The sequence below is a fragment of the Mus caroli genome, unplaced genomic scaffold, assembly GCF_978045245.1.
Source record: "Mus caroli unplaced genomic scaffold, Mus_caroli_1 scaffold_9, whole genome shotgun sequence".
NCBI classification, from domain to species: domain Eukaryota; kingdom Metazoa; phylum Chordata; class Mammalia; order Rodentia; family Muridae; genus Mus; species Mus caroli.
In genome coordinates, this window is record NW_028227264.1 from 65,256,176 (window position 1) to 65,276,811 (window position 20,636).

At 44.0% G+C, this 20,636-nt stretch overlaps 1 protein-coding gene across 1 annotated transcript in view; it reads right to left on the reverse strand.

The window, feature by feature from the left end:
* Positions 1–222: 222 nt before the first annotated feature.
* Reep3 (receptor accessory protein 3) overlaps positions 223–20,636 on the reverse strand; it is a 90,643-nt gene continuing 70,229 nt past the window's right edge. Inside the window, exons 6-8 of the mRNA XM_021173853.3 lie at positions 13,083–13,227; positions 5,870–6,015; positions 223–4,706 (exon numbers count right to left, since the gene is read on the reverse strand). Of these exons, the coding sequence (XP_021029512.1) occupies positions 4,650–4,706; positions 5,870–6,015; positions 13,083–13,227 (348 nt within the window). The 3' untranslated portion in view covers positions 223–4,649. The remainder of the gene's footprint in view (positions 4,707–5,869; positions 6,016–13,082; positions 13,228–20,636) is intronic.

Consider the following 20,636-nt stretch of genomic DNA (forward strand, 5'->3'; position numbering starts at 1 on the left):
GTCTGTCCTGCTTCTTTCTCTGTCTTAGCATCCAGACTTCACAACCCAGGACTCCTTCCTCAGCCCAAGTGAAGCTTTACAGAAAGTAACAACAGTCCTGACTTGCTGCAAGTTGAAGGACATGGATATGTTGTCTGTTACTAATAACGAACAATAAAGGACATCAATTCACAGACTTCAACATACATATTCAGACACATAAAGAAAAAAAAAATACTCAGCTGCCACTAATAAAATGAGTTTACTTTATTGTAAAAGTTCCCCAAACACACATGCAGAGCCACCCACATATAGGGTTTGAGATTTAACAGAGATTTTATAAAATTACTTCCGCGTAAAGGATTAAAGTACACAGAGTTAAAAAAAATATATTAGAAGGCAAAAAAAAATGTTAAGTCAAGGTTAATCGGCAGAATTACCACTAAAAGACTAACCTGAGAAGTACTTAGGAAAAAAAGATACGTTCTTTTCAGAAAAATTTAATCTTAGGGTATGTTTCTTAAGAAATAGTACAAACCACAAAACAATGACCCTCTCAAATTTTACCTGTTTCACAAATAAATCAACCTAAAAGGGAGAGGTCAGAAGACACGGCTTTGGAATTTGTGTTCAGAGTTCTGTATTTAGATCTATTTAGATCTTCATTCGTTGTCTGCCCCCCTCCTCCAATGGCAGACAATATTCCAATGAAAAAACCCTACAGTTAATATAAGACAGTATTACAGTAATACCATAAAGGTTCAGGCATCTTTCCAAGAGTACAAAAGAGAAAGACGACGATGTAGCCGAGGGCTGACGTCATTTTAGAGTATGTACAAACTTGATAACACTGTGGAAGTCTTTGGTGGTGACACACGGAATAAGATCCCTGAAAACACATGAGGAGTTAGTTCTGACCCAGCCCTCTATGTGCTGAAGTGTTTATTGCTAGAAACGATAGCAAGATCTCATTTTCTTAGCCCTAGAAAACACACACACAGTGTGTGTGGAGGGGACCTATGGGGAACTGAGGTGGCTTTAGATAATTGTTTATTTAGTAATCAGCTTATTTCTGGTTCCTTTTTGTTTTTCACAGGGTTTTTTGTTTTAATTTCAAATGATGTGTGTATGTGTATCCGTGAGAAGGAATGTTCACGTGCATGTAGGTGCCCTTGGAAATCAGAGGAGGGTGTCGTCCCCCCCTCCAGGAGCTGGCATTGCGGGCTGCAGTGAACTAAACCCCTGGCCTAGGCATTAAGAACTGAACCCAGGTCCTCTGTAAGAGCAGTATGCGTTCTTAAAACATTGAGCCATCTCTCCAGCTATGGCTCTTCTTAATACCAGGAAGGAAAAAGAAAAGAGACACAGTATAGACATATCAATTTTTATACTTAAACAAGTTAAGTATGGGGAATGTTAACTATTAGTGATCACGCCGAACCACTGGATACGAAGATTTTAAAATGCTAGTAGGCTATAATTTTTGGATAAATGTCAAAAGGCAGAGAGAAACAGTGCCTTAAACCGGCTTGTGCATCACATGCTGGTGCTCCAGTTGGCAGTGTGGGTAAGTCAAGGCACTGTGGTCTATGAATAAACTTACATCTCTTAAAAAAATCAGCATGCTCAAAAGCAGAAACAAACAAGGTGACCCCGGTCCACTTTAAGAGAAACAGAACAAAACAGCGCTTTAGCTCAGCATACAGAGTTCAATGAAAAGGGCATGCTGTGACATGAGACCATGGGGACAGAAACAAAGCGGGATATAGGACAGTCATCAAGGGTATATGAGCATGCCTACAGCAGGGACAAGCCTGAGCAGGGACCGGGAGGGTGAACGGCAGTGAGCAGGTCAGCCAGCTTTAGCTCCGAGTCAGGCGGTATCTTTGCTTGAGAATTTTGATTTAAGAACGTGATATTTCTCCCAATTTAAAACGCCTGTGAAGTAGGGTATGGAGCCACACACCTGTAATCTCAGCACTTAGAAGGCGGAGGCATCCAGAGTGACCATAGACTGGAGGCAAGCCTGGGCTACACAGTGCATTTCAGGCTGGCTAGAGTGAGGCTTTGTCTCAAAACAACTTGGGCATGATGGGACACACCTTTAATGGCAGCATCTGGGAGGCAGCGGCAGGTGGAGCTTCGTGAGTTTGAGGCCAGCCTGACCTACAGAGTGAATTCCAGGACAGCCAGGGCTACACAGAGAGACTCTGTCTCACAAAACAAAACACCCTCCACTCAAACAAACAAACAAAACTCAAAAGAAGAAACAAATAGTATACAAACTCATTAAATAATAATAAGTTTGTTTTAACTATCTTTTTTTTTTTTTTTGGTTCTGGGATTGAACTCAAGGCCTTGTGTACCTCAAGCATGGTGTCTATCCTTAGCTCCCAAGGGTAAGTTTAATACTGAGTGAGACTGGACTTGAAAATGATACAATCTTGCCAATTTGTCCCCATGGAGACAAAGTAACTTACTCTACTTATCAAATCGCCTTATCAGGTAACACGGCCTCTGCAGGGAAAAATCAGGTAACAGGGCCTCTGAAGGGAAAACCACCCATGCCGCACTGCATTGGTTCAGAGCAGGTCTGGTTCATGAGAAATGAATACACCCTGTCCAATAATTTATTGTGGGACTTTATAGATGTTTGAATAGGAATTAAAGAATCCTTTTAGAAACGAAGAGGCTATTAGTCAAAGCAAAACAGATGGAGATACAAGATTAAATTGGGGAGAAAAAAGATTGAATTTTTTTTTTTTCTTCGAGACAGGGTTTCTCTGTGTAGCCCTGGCTGACCTGGAACTCACTCTGTAGACCAGGCTGGCCTCGAACTCAGAAATCCACCTGCCTCTGCCTCCTGAGTGCTGGGATTAAAGGCATGCGCCACCACACCCGGCAAGATTGAATTTTTATTTGGTGTTAAAAATATTAACAATGTGATTCAGTGTAGAAAATATTCGTAGTATCAAGAGGACATTGTGTGTGGATGCCATTCAGGCACCCCCATGTAAGCATTGTTTGATATTGAAAATTTGATTATTCATCACCCCTAATATGATTTAGTGTCCACAATGCCCAGTTAGTAGGGCAACCTAAAAGGAGCCTAGTTCAATCCCTCTAAATCTTAGATTAAAAAGAAGGCCTTTAGCCTGGTCTCCAGAGTGAGTTCCAGGACAGCCAGGGCTATACGGAGAAACCCTGTCTCATAAAAACCCCAATAAAATAAAATAAAATAAAAGATGGCCTTTTTCTGGAAGCCTGTTATGTAGCATCAATGGTGTTTGTGTTTTACCCTGACACTCATTTTCAGAGAATAATCTCAGGCAGAAAAAGATCTAAAAGATGTTAGTATTGCCGGGTCTGTAAGGCAGCATAGGCCTCTGCCAAGCTCGGGAGCCCAGTGTGGGCATTGGGAAGTCCACGAGTTAGAAAACACTAAGTGTTACATTGGTCTGTGTCGCTTCCACAAAAGCTATCTATCTATCTATCTATCTATCTATCTATCTATCTATCTACCTCTATCTAATGTGCATTGGTGTTTTGTCTGTACGCATATCTGTGCGAGGGTGTCAAATCACTTGGAGCTGGAAGGCAGACAGTTGTGAGCTGCCATGTGGGTGCTGGGATTTGAACTCAGGACCTCTGGAAGAGCAGCCAGTGCTCTTTACCTCTGAGCCACCTCTCCAGCTCCAAAAAGCTTTTTTTTTTTTTTTTAAACCTAGAATAATGTAATTTGCTGTTGAGAAAAACCACATCAAATTCAACGATGGAAACTGGTTAATGTTTAAGATAATTTCTCAGATGTCTGGAATATAACTGAAGGGCATTTAAAATGAGCCAAGTGTGATAACGCCTGTTATCCCAGCAATGGTGAAGTGGAAGCAGGACGAGGATCAGGGAAGAGACCCTACTTCAATAAAACAAAACAAAAGAATACAAACTTAACAGTTATGTGTCTATATGGGCTGAATGAATTTACCAAACGAAACAAACCCATAGGAAAAGGAGATGATGTGGTTTCAAGGCATGATCTTGACATGTCGGAATATGACAGACAACAAAACAGACAGCATCAGGAAAATGTAAATGTACAGCTGTAAAATAAGTAAACAATTTTCAAGTGTGCAAAACTAGCCAGGAAAGTGCTATGTGGACACCTGGTTTTCAAATAATTTGTTTTACAAACTTTCAGCATCTAAGGCTTAAGGAAAGGACACAGCCCCCTCCTATGGTAATGACGCTGGCTCCTCAGGGGCTGTCACCACTCTCCTGTGATAGATGCGTGCGGCAAGATGACTCAAACAGAATGCAACACCAGAAGGGCAGGCAGGTGTGTCCTGGAGCAGAGACTTTTGAAGTCTGCCCTGGGTCTAGGCTTTATCCTTAGACCCTCGGCGCTCAGTGTTGCTGCTGACATCAGGAACGTGATTCTCGGTCACTTTTGTTATCTACACGTACATTTACAAACCTTACATAACTAAGTTTAGCAGTTAAACATCTAAAAGTAATTGTTAAAGAAACACAGACCACTTAAAGTCATTGTGTAAATCCCATCCCTGCCACAATCTGAAGATTTAAAGTGTTAAGTCCTGAATACATCAGGTTAGAAAATGAAGTTGATTTGTTAGCGGTTTATTCGTCCTGGGAAGGGTGAGGTGTAGACACTAAAAATACACCTGTGGTCTCTTCTTCACTTTATATTTTAGTGAGCCATACCGCACCTGAAGAAAGAAAAGTGTTAGGGTTAACAATAGGGAAGCCAAAATGACTATGGAAAAGCCATTAAGGATTTGTTACTCTGTCTACTGGCTAAACCAAACTAAAACAAACAAAACTAAACGGACTGACTACTTTTTAAAATTAGGAAAGTTTAATATTTCGTCGCCATAATAACGGTTTTACTCATCTGACATAAAGAATCAGCCTCTTTGTCAGCTGCTTGGGAGGCCCAAGCCGGATGACTGTAAGTTCAAGATCTACCTGGGCCTGGGCCACAGAATGACAACTTACTGAGTTCTTACCTCAAAATAAAATGTGTTGCTAATGTAGCTCGGAAGTGTTGTTCTTGCATACCCTGCATGGGGTCCTTGTTCAATTGCTAATACAGCACCCAAGTCAATTATTCAACTAACCAATTAATCAATCAAAAATCAACCAACCAACCAACCAACCAATCAACCAACCAACCAACCAACCAGTCAACCAGTCATCAAAGCAAGCAAGCAAGCAAGCAACCAACCAACCAAACAAACAACCAACCAACCAAACAACCAACCAACCAGTCAACCAGTCATCAAAGCAACTCCCTGGCAAGCAACCTCCTTACTAAGAACTCCCACAGACATGTAGCTTGTGATGTGATGGGTGTGTGTAGCACATGACATTATCAATCATAGATAAAGACACCGACTTAATACTTATGTTTTGCTGAGTACTAAGTCAGTCAATGAGCCTGGCTCCTCCTTCACTTTCTTAGCCCAACGACACCGTGTGCTTACAGGTAAATGGCTACTATTTGATCATCACATAGGGCTTGTTGAAAGCAAAACTATGCAGTTAATTTTGTCAGCAGCATTCTCTGCTCGGGCACAGAGAAAGCAATAGAGATTTACAATAACCGTGGGGTTTGCCATGTGGGAACGCCACTTTTTCTATGTAGAGCACAAGATAAAAAAAAAGTTTCCTATTTCAAATTTTCCAGGAAAAAAAAATTGTCCCTAGAGATCCCTAACGCACCTGCTTTTAATAAAGAATTTGAACTATAACGCTACACTCTCATTTGAATCCTTCGTCCGCTGATCACTTCACAGCTGTGATGACAAAGTAGGAGGAAATCCCTCCTCGCACACATCGTCAGGAAAAGCATTACCCAATGCACACTGACCTCTTTGCGGCCTTTGATGGTCTTGACAGATTTCATGCTCTGGGATCGCCTCAGTGCCTTGTGAGTCACCATCTCGTCATCGGAGAATGGCCCTTCCGCTTCTTCGTCTGTTTGCTCACTTCCATCTTTCAGTGGAATTCCATAGGCTAATCAAATGGACAGGACCAGCGTTTTAGTCGGACGACACCAGGGAACCTGCCTCTTCTGCTGGGCACTGAGGGTCTATCTTGGGAGGGGGAGGGGCTCAGGGATCTCTTCTCCTGCTCTGGAAAGTCTTCCTGGCCATTCCCGGTGAGCTTTTGCTTTGTGCACTATTCTAGATAAAGATTGCAAGACTCATTTCCTCCAGGAACATCTCCCTGATTGGTTTTACTCATTACTTAATGCGTTTTGGAGCGGGGTCTCGCTCTGTAGTCCAGGCTGGGCTGGAATTCATAGCTGTAATACCATGTCCAGTAGTCCGTTCCTATTTCACTAGGAATATATTTTTTTAATTATTTAAAAAATAAGCCAGAGGGCTGGGGATAAGAGTGGGTAAGAGCCCGGGGCCTAGCAAACACAGAAGTGGATGCTCACAGTCAGCTATTGGATGGATCACAGGGCCCCCAATGGAGGAGCTAGAGAAAGTACCCAAGGAGCTAAAGGGATCTGCAACCCTATAGGTGGAACAACATTATGAACTAACCAGTACCCCAGAGCTCTTGACTCTAGCTGCATATGTATCAAAAGATGGCCTATTCGGCCATCACTGGAAAGAGAGGCCCATTGGACTTGCAAACTTTATATGCCCCAGTACAGGGGAACGCCAGGGCCAAAAAGTGGGAGTGGGTGAGTAGGGGAGTGGGGGGGGGGGAGTGTATTGAGGACTTTTTGGATAGCATTGGAAATGTAAATGAGGAAAATACCTAATAAAAAAAATTAATTCTAAAAAAAAAAAAAAAAAAAGTGGGTAAGAGCTCTTGTACAAGCAAAAGGAGCTGGGTTCAGATCCTAGCATTCAAGTAAAAGTCTGGGCATGGCCCCCTGGAGCCTGCAACTCCACTGCTGTGTGTGTATGTATGTGTGGGAGGCACACACAGAGACAAGAAGATGTCTGGGGGCTTCCAGGTTGTCAGCCTCGCAGAAATACATGAACCCTGGGTTGAGGGAGAGACACTGCCTCAAAGGAAAACAGTAGAAAGCCTTAGAGGAACACACAGCCCATAGTCTGCTGTGATGCACACCTGTGGCATCAAGGACTCAGGAAGCAGGGAATGACTGATGTGTGTTTAAGGCTAGCCTGAGCTACAAGGTCAAACTGTGTCAAAACAACAAAACCAGGCCTGCCAAGGTGACTCGACCTGAGTTTGAGATGGCACGGGAAAAGGTAGAAGGAGAGGATGACTCCAAAGTTGTTCTTTGACCCCTAAGTGCACAAACACATAAAATAATAATATATAAGATTGAAAAAGCCAAACCGAGCCATGTGTATGGTGGTGGTACACACATTCTGGTCCCAGCTTGGGGAGGTAGATGCAGGGGATCTCTGAGTTTGAGGCTAGCCTGGTCTACATAGTGAGTTCCAGGACAGCCAGGACTACACAGTAAAGCCTTGTCTTGGAAAAAAACAAAACAATATGTTAAATGGAAACAACAATCAAGAACAAAGCCAAACAACACACAGACACACACAGAGAACACACACAGACACACAGACACACACAGAGAACACACACAGACACACACACACACAGACACACATATCAAAAACTAAACCAAACAACAATGACATTGAATCTCCTAGAAATTCCCAACGTGGCTAATACCCACAACTTGTTAAAAATTGAAAACAGTAACAAGAAAACACACACACACACAAACACACACACACCAGAGAAGAGGATTAGATTAGCTATTAGAGTTGTTAGCAACCCCTAAGGTGTGTTTTAGGCTGCCATTTGTGCCTTTGACTTTAAGACCAAATATTCTCCCCAACTCATCCATTGTTGGTCAACTTGGAATGACAGGGGAACCTGAGAAAGACCCAAAGACTTTAGAGTTGGGAAAGTGAGTTCACTGGGGCACTTACAGCGCTGATGAGGCCCGGGAGGTTTCAGTTGGAAGAAACCACAAGCCATAAGACAGATCTTAGAGGAGACACCCAGCACCAAGGTCAGCCAGGGACCACAGGGCCAGCTGACAGGCTGTTATGTGGACCCTTAATTACTTATGTCTGACCGCTATGCAAACATCCAGGAGGGCTGGCTGATCTAAGAGGTCTAGATGTACTCCAGGCTGGGAATCAGGAGCAAGAGGACCCCACAGCTGAAGGTGAGGGCCTCACACACCAGCTAGTCCTGTCAGGATAACTAGTCAGTACCCTCACCCTTGCTGGGCTCCACCCTGAAGCTTGTGATTCACCAGCCCTGGGGTGGGGCCTAGATGTGCATCTCTAACAAACCCTGGGGGACAATTAATGCTGAAACCAAAACCAGAGGCTGAGAGGGAAGGGGGAAGCCAGACAGGGGCCAGTGGAGACCAGTGCAGCTACAAGGCCTCGGGAGGTTTTAAATCCCTTTCTAATAAAGATAAGGAACAGAAGATAAGGGCCCAGGAGGAAGTAGAGATGGATTTTTCTGTCAAGAAAATGACATGGGGTAAATGTCACTAGTCAGCTCTCCTGGGACACAAATAATCTGAGACTTACAATCCAAACCGTGAACAGTTGCTAATGCGCTTTTTACTCTCATAATAACATAAATGACTTTAATTGTATATCAGGCAAGTGCAATTTTAGACCTGCCAAGCATCTAGGCTAGAAGTCAGGAAGGATTTGGAAGGAGGACCAGGCATTATTTTGGCTGGAATCCCTTGTTTTCCTCCAACAGTTAGAGACAGTGCATCCTATGGAGAAGCAAGCCTGAATGTGGAAGGCAGCAGAGGCGGATGGGAGGAAGTTCAGGGACGCCAGGGAGATGGTTAGATGAAGCCATACTCTCTATGAGAAGTGTCAGCATGTATGTGAATGGGTTTATTTTATTTTAAAAAGATTACTATTATAACTACTTTATTCATTTATTGGTTTTTCAAGACAGGGTTTCTCTGGGTAGCCCTGGATGTCCTGGAACTTACTCTGTAGACATCTGCCTGCCCCTGCCTCCCAAAGCACTGTGACGTGACTAAAGGTGTGAGCCGCCCACTACCACCAGGCCTTTAAAAATTAATTTAAATTTACTTTGTGTGTGTGTGTGTGTCTGTGTGTGTGTGTGTGTCTGTGTCTGTGTGGGCATGTGCATGTAAGTGCAGGTGCCCACAGAAGCCAGAGGAGGGCGCCAGATCCAGTGGAGCAGGAGTTACAGAAGGCTATGAGTTGAGCAACCTGTGTGTTGGGAAATAAACTGGAGCCCTCGGGGAAGAGCAGTGTTTGCTTTTAACCATGAACTCATCCAGTGCTATCTGTCCCCATGTTTAAAAAAAGTTACATTTCTCTAAGGGTATGCATGCATGGTCATGTCTGGCTACGTGTGATCTTCAAGGCACATCTACCATGTAACTAAGTCTTCGTGCTTGGTGCCAAGGTCCTCTGCTCCTTGTTGACAGTCCCCAGACAACTCTATGTCACAGAAAGCAGGCTTTTATGTCATTTAAATTTTTCTTTTTTTTAACTGCCAAGTATTTTTATTCTTGTATAATGAGAAAAACTATCAGAAAAAAAATTTAGAGGTTGCCATTTCTAGAGAGTTTCCCATTGTATTATTTAGTTTTTTTTTAATTAGGTATTTTCTTATTTTACATTTCAAATGCTATCCCAAAAGTCCCCCACACCCTCCCCCACCTTAGTTTTTCAAAATAAGAGTATTGTGTTATTTCTGATTGAATAGCAAATCAAAACTAAACAAACAATAATACCACCCCAACCAAACAATACACACACACAAACAAAACAACTTAATCCTTACCACTGTCTACTGTACCTCTACAACACAAGCTCAAAACAGGCACTGATTTATAGTGTCTGATTTTCCCCCCCTTAGGATTTAACATTTTTATATTTCTTGGCTAATAAGTTGCCATTTTGCTTATTAGTTCTTGTAGGCACTTGGCTGTTGTTATTAGGAAGGAGAGGAACAGTCCTGTCATACACAGCACTGAACGCTTGTCTGGCTGACTGGCTCGTTCATTTTAAACCCATACAAAGCCCCACGAGGTTGGTTCATGACTTCCTCCCTCCCCTCAACTTCCCAGGCTTTTGTAGCTGCCTCCACAAATCACCATCAACAATGTGGTGAAGGCACACAGTGGGACCTCTGCCAGCGTCTTGTTGGACACTGGCTGTGGGAACCGCAGCTGCCAGGTGACTCCAGCTCGCCTCGGAGTCTGAGGGCCATACAGAGTGGACACACAGGCTTGTCTGAGAGGCCTCCTTGCTTTAGACACCTGCTGCTCAGCTTTTCCAAGCCCTGACACGTGTGAGCTCTTCTGTGGGGGTGTGGCCCCAGCCCCAGCTGCTGTCTGAGCACAGCTGCATGAGACCCTAAACAGAACTACTTTGCAGAGCCCAGTTACCCTACATTCTGAGCCAAAAGGAGACTCTGATTGTTCTAGGCAACTGCTTGGGAGCATTTTGTTACACTGTAACATATTAGGACTCTTGATTAAGAATGTTCTGGGAGGATAAAATTTATTATTAATTTACTATTTTGATTTGGTATATCTTTGGAGCCAAAATCCTTTTCTGTGTATTTCTTGCCTAAATAGACTCTGTTGAAAATCTGAACCCCTTTTGTGCAATTTACAAGAGGCTCTTTCTTTTTTTTTTTTTTTTGCCTGCCTATATATCTACATATGTATGTATGTATGTATATACCTATCTACCTTTCTATTTATCTATCCATAACTAATCTACCTATTACCTTCTTTCCTTCCCCTTCTCTCTCTCTCTCTTTTTTTTTTTTTTTTTTCAAAGGATGTCAGTATGTAGCCCTGGCTGTCCTGGAACTCTCTATATAGACCAGGCTGGCCTTAAACACAAAGCTCTACGTGCCTCTGCCCAGATAAAAGGATGGAACTTGGGACTTTCTGTATGCTGGGTGAACAGTCTACCAACTGAGCCACAGCCCAGCCCCAGGTTTTCATTCTTAAAAGCATTATTTTTATCAATGGTTGGTTTGAATATAACCTTTCGGACAATGGCTACTACTTTAAGCATTATTCATTCTTGGGAAAAAGTGAAAGGTTTAATTTTATATTTTTGATTACATGTATGTATGTATGTATGTGTATCTGTGTATTGGTATGTGCAAGTAGTTCAGATGCTCATTGAGGCCAGAGGTGTAGGATACCCCTGGAGTTGGAGCTGAGGCTGCTGGGAATAATGTTGGGTTCTTTTCAAGAGCTGTGTGCACTGTTAATGAGCCGTCTCTCCAGCCCCAACCTTCACTTGTTGAAGAGGAGCTTTTACTAGTTGTGGAAGCTAACATCTGGCAATGTGAAGCAGGAGGACTGCCAAGAGCTCAAGGCCAGCCTGGGCTACATTACAAATCTTGGTCTTTTAAAAAGAAAGAAAGACACAGGGAGGGGCTACTGCTTTATTTTGAAAATTAGCTTGAGTTATAAATGATGTTTTTTCAGTCTCCCTCTAAGGAGAACTTAAGTTTTTGAAAGGATGATTAACACTGTAATAAAAAAAAAAAGTCATTTTTTTAGTTTTAGTTTTCAGAGCAGACACAAATGAAGACTGCCGCAGACATGATACAGGATGAAGGGACTCTGCTTGTTTATGTGCGATGCTTCCAAGGTCACAGCATTTGATTAAGAGCACACAGCACAGTAACTATGCCACATGCATCATTTCTGTAGAAGAGGCTTATACGCTAGTCCCTGAATTAGCAAGTCAACTGCTTAAGACTTCTCTCTGACCTGCGGATGTCAGTCCATAACCTGAACAGAGAGAGTGCTGATGACCAGTCAGAACTAAAGCTGGAATGAGCTGGGGACCAAAGGCACAGCTCCTAAAACCTCAAAGATGCGTAAGAGGCTCTGCTCTTAGCTGCACGGTTTTTGTGGGCAGCCACAGGCAAGTAGCTGTCTGACTTAAGAGAAAATTGGAGAGGAGGGGCTACAGGTAAAACTGAAGCTCAAAGGCATACTCTTGGGCTGGGGATAGTTTGGCTGGTAGAATGCTTGTTTAGCAGCCGCAGAACTCTGGATTCCATCCCTAGCCTTGCATTGTGCTAAGTGTGGTGCTGCACACTGGAGCTTAAGACTTGGGAGGTCGGAGCAAGAGTACAGGAAGTTCTCAGTCACCCTTGGCCAGCATGGGCTATGACACCCTGTCTGGAGAACAGACAGACAACACATCAAATAATAACCCCTAAAACATATGCTTAAAATAGGTCAATTTTTGCTAGGTGTGGTAGCTCGCTAGGTGTGATAGCTCACACCCGCAGTCCTAGCACTAGGGAGATAGAGGCAGGAGGATTAAGAAATTGAAGACAAGCTAGGCAGTGGAGTTCACGGTTATATGCTCACGTTTCCATTATGGAAGCTTTGTTGCTTTCGTGTGTGTGCATGTGTGTATGTGTGTGTGTGGCGTGTATGTGTGTGTGTGCATGTGTGCGCGCGAGCATGAGAGAGAATGGTTGATGGTGTATGTGGAGGCCAGAAGACTCACCTTCCCTCTTCCTCAGGACTCATTATCACTGGTAGTGGGTGGGGGACAGTGGTGGTGCACATCTTTAATCCCAGCCCTTGGGGAAGCAGAGGAAGGTGGATCTTTGTGAGTTCGAGGCCAGCCTGATCTACAGAGTTCCAGGACAGCCAGGGCTACTATGCAGAGAAACCTTGTCTTGAAAAACCATAAACCAGCCGGGCGTGGTGGCGCACGCCTTTAATCCCAGCACTCGGGAGGCAGAGGCAGGTGGATTTCTGAGTTCGAGGCCAGCCTGGTCTACAAAGTGAGCTCCAGGACAGCCAGAGCTATAAAGAGAAACCCTGTCTCGAAAAACCAAAAAAAAAAAAAAAAAAAGAAAAACCATAAACCAAAGAAGTTGAAGACAGCTTCACCTACACAGCAAGCCTGAGACAGGCGCGGGTGACTTGATCCTCTGCGTCAACCATGTTGGATAACAAAGCAAAGCCAGTTCTGTGTCCAGCACCCTGTACTCTTTGGCGTTCATCCTGACCCTTCGCCCAGTTATGAAAAGCTCCCTTGCATCACGACAGACAGGCCTACCTGGTGACTCGGTGGCTTGTTTGCCTTTCCTCTTTGCTTCTGGCAAAGTCTGGTAGGGTCTGTGTCCCACGGGCTCATCCCCTTGGATAGCTGTCAGGTCATGCATGCTGAAACTTCGCAGACGCTCCGTTATTGCTCCTTGGCTCTACTCAATAGAGATGCGATACGGTCTGAGAAAAGATGCTTTCAAATACTTAGTATGCCTACATCTATCCTACAAGTTCTCTGCTGTGAGACACAGCGACATTTTGCTAAATACATAACATTCCTGCAGTCTTCTATCGCAAATACCATGCATTGTTTATATTTTTTTCAATACTACAAATTGTTTATATTTTCTTTATGACATAGCTATTATCTATATAAATGCTAATCATTTTGCGTTTCCCCACATTTCAAAGTATGCCATTACTTTAATACATTTTATTCTAAGCATTTTAGCATTATGCTAAACTTTAAGATTTTTTTTTTAAGGATCATGAGATGAACTTTGGAGAAAATAGCATCTGTAGTTCTGAGCTGTAGTTCAGCATGGGTTAGTAAAAGTAAAAGGAAAGACACTGATTTGCACAAGGCTGTGTCAGGAACAGCAGTAGTTCTAACTAGAACCAGGCAGAGAAAGTTAGAAGCCAAAGATGTTTGCATATGCCGCCATCTTTAGACAGTGAATAACCTAGCAAGGCACGTTCATCACTCCTCGTGGTGTATTTCATTTTGTCTTTACACAGTCTTATTTATTTTTACTTTATGTGCCTCTGCGTATGTATGCACACTATATGGTATAGTTCCCTTAGAGTCCAGAAGAGGCTATCTGATTGCCTAGACCTGGAGGTACAGTCATCTGCGCCGCACCATGTGGATGTCGGGAAGTGACCCTGGTCCTCTGGAAGAGCAGTTAATGCTCTTAACCACGGAGCCGGCTCTCTATCTCCTATTTCGGTCTTACCCATAGGACCGGTACAGGCAAACATTTAAATGTAAATTAATTAAAATGAAATCAAATGAAGGGGCTGGAGAGCTGGCTCAGTGGTTAGGAGCACTGACTGCTCTTCCAGAGGTCCTGAGTTCAATTCCTGGCAACCACATGGTGACTCACAACCATCTGTAATGGGATCCGATGCCCTCTTCTGGTGTGTCTGAAGACACCTACATGTACTCATATACATAAAATAAATAAAATCTTAAAAAGAAAAGAAACCAATTGACAACTCAAGTTCTTCCCTTGCACCTTGCACTGGCCACAGCAGAGATGTTAGCAGCTGTCTGTGACTGCATTGTTAACAGTGTGGCCATCACAGTGAGCATCCCAGCATGGCCATGGCAGAGAGCATCCCCATCATACACACAGCATTCGACAGTTCCCATCACTGTACTGCTTTCATGGGGACATTTCTCTGAACCTTTAAGACATACCTCCCTGAAGTACGAAACTCTGTATTAAAAAAAAAAAAAAATCCTAAATTTACCCACTTTAAATCTGCATAGCATACGGATGATTCATTGTTTTATTTATAGCTAGACTAAAAATACTCGTCTCAAGGCTCTAACACTGATTATTTCTTCTCACCCATGTGAATGTGTGATTGCCTCTACTTATAACATTACCATGGAAACTCGTCCACCACGGCTCATCTCTAAACTTCCAAGTGAAAGGTGTTACAAACATTTGGGTGTTTCTTTCCACTTGTATTTAACCCTGAAGAAACAGCTCTTCAATTCCCACGAGGTCGTGACTCAGTATGGCTGGTTACCGATAACCCACTATGTCACACCACATGCCGTCCCTGCTCCCCAGGGAAGCTCTGTATTCCTACCATGGGTTCCGGGTTGCAAGAAGAATGTGGAACAGCTGGGCGTGGTGGCGCACGCCTTTAATCCCAGCACTCGGGAGGCAGAGGCAGGCGGATTTCTGAGTTCGAGGCCAGCCTGGTCTACAAAGTGAGTTCCAGGACAGCCAGGGCTATACAGAGAAACCCTGTCTCGAAAAACCAAAAAAAAAAAAAAAAAAAAGAAGAATGTGGAGAGCTGGAGAGAAAGCTCAGTGGCTAAGAGTACTCATTGCTTTTGTAGAGGACCCAGGTTCAGTTCCCAGCACCCACATAGTAGATCATCTGTAACTCCAATTCCAGGGGATCTGATACCCTCTTCTGACCTCCTTGGGCAGCAACTTACATTCATGTGGTGCACATACATACATAAAGGCAAAACACTCTTACACAAAATAAATAAAATTATCTTTAAAAAAGAGAGAGAGAGAGAGAGAATCTTTAAAGTCCACTTTTTCAAGAAAATAAGTGGATTTTACACATTTAAAAATTATTTTTTGGAGTCAGGTATGGTGGCCCATGCCCTTAATCCCAGCATGTGGGAGGCAGAGGCAGGTGGATCTCTGAGTTCAAGGTCAGCCTGGTCTACATAAAGAGTTCCAGGCCAGCCAGGGCTACATAACGTGACCCTATCTCAAATAAACAAATGCATAAAAATCCTTTTTGGGCTGGTGAGATTGTTCAGTGGATAAAGGTCCTTTCCAGGCAAACCTAGGAACTTGAGTTTAATCCCCAGAACCCATGTAAGAAGGGAAGGAGACAATCCACTCCCCACAGTTGTCCTCTGACACACGTGCCCCCCCACTCTATCATGCACACGCAATTAATACCTTTGAAACGATTCTTGACAAATTCAGCTTCTCATATTTGTTTTCTCTTGACCAGAGAGCATTCACCTCTCAGAAGGGTGGGGGCAAGACACTTCGGAGACATAGAGCAAGGAAGTGCCTGTTCCCATCTTAAAGATGCCTTCCTTCCTCAGCGCTGTCATTCTCTATGCCTTTCTCTTCCTGTGAATCCTCTCTCAATAATTCATGGTTTTTACCCATCCCGGACTTAACCACAAACGACTTGGAAGTCCCCAGAGTTATCGCTTGAGTCTTCAATGTTCCTTCAAAGGCCTATGTCCCCAGCCTGTACAGCTATTGGCAGGCCCTCAAGAGTTGGTGACCAGTGGAAGATGATTTGATGTGCCCTTGAATGTCATCTTAGGGATCCAACCTTCCCACTGTCAGGAGGCCAGCATCCTGCTCTATTACCATATGCTGATTTGACGACGGTCCAAGCAACAGTGTCCACCAGTGATGGACTAAAATCTCTTCTAGCTTGTGAGTCAATACAAACCCTGCTCAGGAAGCCGATGAACACACTTTGTTACCAGAAGGTAACAAAGGCCTGGAGTAAATCCCTAAGGTTTACTTGTTTCTCTTTCGTGTATGGGTGCTTTACCTGAATCTGAGTCTGTGTACTGTGTGGAGGCCATGCCTTGTGGCCCAGAAGGTATATCAGAGCCCCTGCAATGGGAATTATAGAGGGTTGTGAGCCACCATGTAGGTGCTGGGAAGCAACCTGGGGTCCTTTACAATAGAGCAGCCGGTGCTCTTAATACCTCAGCCACCTCTCCAGTCCCCTGAGTACAATTTCTAGGGTTGCTTTTAATGAGCTAAAGTGGCCCCTAGTATTGACTGGATTGGTAATTGTTCCGTTGCCAGCTGTGGTGCTTCTGACTGGTGCGCTCAGTAGCTAACACCTACCTCACAAATGAACTAGAGTACTGTGGGAGGATGTGTTTGCTACCGGAGCAAGATGTTAAGAAACCAGAAGATAAGCCGGGCGTGGTGGCACACGCCTTTAATCCCAGCACTTGGGAGGCAGAGGCAGGCGGATTTCTGAGTTCGAGGCCAGCCTGGTCTACAAAGTGAGTGCCAGGACAGCCAGGGCTACACAGAGAAACCCTGTCTCGAAAAACCAAAAAAAAAAAAAAAAAAAAAAAAAGAAACCAGAAGATGAGGTGAGTCTTAGGTTTCTGCACCACTGCATCTAGAAAGGTCTTATATCGAGCAGGCCATTAACATGCAAACTAAGTATTTATTCAATTTAGGCCTATCTTTTTTTCTCCCATAACCTCAGACACAACCCAGAGTTATCTGGGCAGAGGAACCTCAGTTGAGGAAATACCTTCATAGACAGCTTTGTAGAGCATTTTCTTTTCTTTCTTTCTTTCTTTCTTTTTTTTTTTTTTTTTTTGGTTTTTCGAGACAGGGTTTCTCGTTATAGCCCTGGCTGTCCTGGAACTCACTTTGTAGACCAGGCTGGCCTCGAACTCAGAAATCCACCTGCCCATTCCTCCCGAGTGCTGGGATTAAAGGCGTGTGCCACCACGCCCAGTTTGTAGTTCATTTTCTTGATTAAAGATTGACATGGGAAGGACCGGCCTACAGTGGTGGGTCTAGCAGGAGGTCCGGAGACAGCAGGCTGAGCCAACAATGGGAAGCAAGTCATAAGCCCCCTCGATGGCCTCTGCTTCAGTTCCTTCCTCAATCCCTGGCCAGACTTCCTTTAGCAATAGGCTGTGAAATAATCCTCCCCTCCCCCAAGTTGCTACTGCTCAGGCTCTTTATCACAACAGAAACTTATCAGTTGTGATTGCTAAAGAGTTCTTCATAGACAGCAGGGTTTCAGAGTAAACATTGGAGTCTCCCAGGCATCTCCATGGAGCACCATTCACCTACTAGGAGGGTGTAGCCTCAGGCTTGAACTCAGAGCAGGCCCAACTCTGGGATCTGGGGACTGACTTAAGGCTTGGACTGTAATCTAGCTTTTGAGTTACACACCCTCCTATTATCAGTACCAAGACTTTATCAACGCCATCTAGGTTTCCAGGAAGTTAAATTACTGTACAGAAAAGGCAGAAAGTGGGGCTAAGGGCATAGCTCAATTGGTCAGAGTGCTGGCTCAGCATGAGCAGGCAGAAAGCCCTGGGCTCCATTCCCAACACTGAATAAACAGGGCCTGGTGGTTGTGTGTCTGCAGTCCCAGCAATTAGGACGAAAGGCAGGAGTTTTACAGCCGTCCTCAGCTACCGAGGCCAGCCTGGGACTAGTCTTTGGGGAAAAAGAGGCTGGTGGAGAAAAAGAAAAGAAAAAAGGAGGTATAAACCGTTGGTTGGTTTTAGGCCATCAGAAGGTCCAACAGTTTTTATTACATGGGGAAGTTGGATTTCCCACTGTATAGACCGAACCACAGGTAAATGAGAACAGAGGGGGAAAAAAAGGAGCACTGTGAAGTTGAAAAGCATTCACTGCACCGTAATTATTCAGTGTAGCTGTGTCAGAGGAGAGGTGACATTACAAAATAATCACAGCGGAAGGCCAACCTGTTCCCTCCAGTGTCATACCGACAGCACAAAGATTCACCGGTGCAGGAGTTATGCTTGCCACCCGATGTGTAGTGGCTGTACCTTCCCTGCCCCAGAATCCCAATCACACCCATAAGGTAGTTGCAAGCCTGCAGTACGTGGGGAAATATGCAAAAATGAAGACAGCATAATGTTTATGCAGATGGGACACGTGACTGAATTTCTTTCCTTTAAACTATTTCTTTAATATTATGAATTACCAGGCTTATTTAATAAAGGTTTAAAAAACATTTAAAAAATTAGTTTTAAAATTAGCACACCAAGTAATGGGGTTTTGTTACACAGCATTTCCATATACCTTTGTTGTTACCCGTCCTTCTCACCCTGGCTTAATGAAGTTTTGATTATAATAACGGGTTACACAATAACAATTTCGGATCCATTTGTCACTATGGTTTTTGTATCTAATGGCTCACTCCTATTATAAAATGAAAGCTAGGCACCGTGAGTGGGGGGTGGGGTGGGGCCCTTAAGCCCAGCACTGGGGTGACACAAGTAGGCCAGTCCAATGTTGTCTCATAAAATAACATAGGATAAAAGAAGAAGAAAAGAAAAAGAAAGAAAGAAAAATAGTTTCTTTGCTATCTCTTTTTTTTGGGGGGGGACAGGGTTTCTCTTTATAGCTCTGGCTGTCCTGGAGCTCACTTTGTAGACCAGGCTGGCCTCGAACTCAGAAATCCGCCTGAGTGCTGGGATTAAAGGCGTGCGCCACCACGCCCCGCTCTTTGCTATCTCTTAAAAAGATTTACAATTACCTTTTTAAAGTGTGCAGGTGCCTGGGGGTGGGGTGGAGTTGGCCTGGGGGTGGGGTGGGGTTGGTACTGTGCATGTGTGTGTTGGCGCCTCTGGATGCTAGAGATTGAAGGTTGTGAGCTGCCCAGTGTAGTGCTAGTAACTGAACTCTTGGTCCTTTGCAGGAGTGTGCAGTCTGCACTCTTGTTTGTTTGTTTGTTTGTTTTTTTCGAGACAGGGTTTCTCTGTGTAGCCCTGGCTGTCCTGGAACTCACTTTGTAGACCAGGCTGGCTTCAAACTCAGAAATCTGCCTGCCTCTGCCTCCTGAGTGCTGGGATTAAAGGCATGTGCCACCATGCCCGGCTAGCAGTCGGCACTCTTAATTGCTGAGCCATCTCTCTGACTCAGTGTCTCTGTTTTGAGGGCAAATTAAGACATCATAATCACTTATCTGATATATCTGCTTTACTTAAATACTGTACCCCTTTTCTTCTATGTGGCTTGTGAAATGTTAAACAAAAGGACAAGAAAGTTGAGGTTACTCTGAAGTGGGGCGGGTAAGCATGGAGACAGCTTGCCAGTCAATCAGGGTGAAGGCGTCACCATCCACACAGTAACTACACACTCTAGCAATAAGAGCTGAAATACGGGCTGGTGAGATGGCTCAGTGGGTAAGAGCACCCGACTGCTCTTCCAAAGGTCCAGAGTTCAAATCCCAGCAACCACATGGTGGCTCACAACCATCCGTAACGAGACCTGGCGCCCTCTTCTGGAGTGTCTGAAGACTGCTACAGTGTACTTACATATAATAAATAAATAAATCTTTAAAAAAAAAAAAAGCCGGGCGTGGTGGCGCACGCCTTTAATCCCAGCACTCGGGAGGCAGAGGCAGGCGGATTTCTGAGTTCGAGGCCAGCTTGGTCTACAAAGTGAGTTCCAGGACAGCCAGAGCTACACAGAGAAACCCTGTCTCGAAAAACCACACACAAAAAAAAAAACTTTAGTTCTTATTCATGTCAAAACTATAGGTATAGATGGGTATGCTAGCTCACCCCTGCAATCCCAGCACTCAGGAAGCGAGGCAGGAGGGTCCTGAGTTCTAGGTCAGCCACACAGTGAGTTAGACTCTATTCTACTGTCTATGCTTTCCCATTTGTTATGACAGGCATTCAGCTCAATTTCTCATTATCTGTGATGTGTGTTACATTCAATAGCTGCAGAGTTTAGTTCTCAATATTGGGGAAACCTCCCCTCTAGACAATCAATAATTAAACTGATGAAGTCCAGGAACGGGCCCAAGTGTATTCACATTTGGTGAATGATATATCTTAGTGTTGTTTTGAAGAGGAGGGTGATATATATTTACTGACAAATAGTCACTCTATAAAGACAAATATCTTATATACATGTGTAGGCTTTTTAATTAATTCCTTTTCTGGAATCATCATCACCCTTATGAAGCAGGGTCTGTCAGCCCGTTTGAGCTGGAAAGTCTCTGCAGTGTTTCTGCCCCATAGGACAGCAAGCTGCATCCCTGGCCTCTGCTATGGAGGTACCAGGAATACATCCTTGTCATT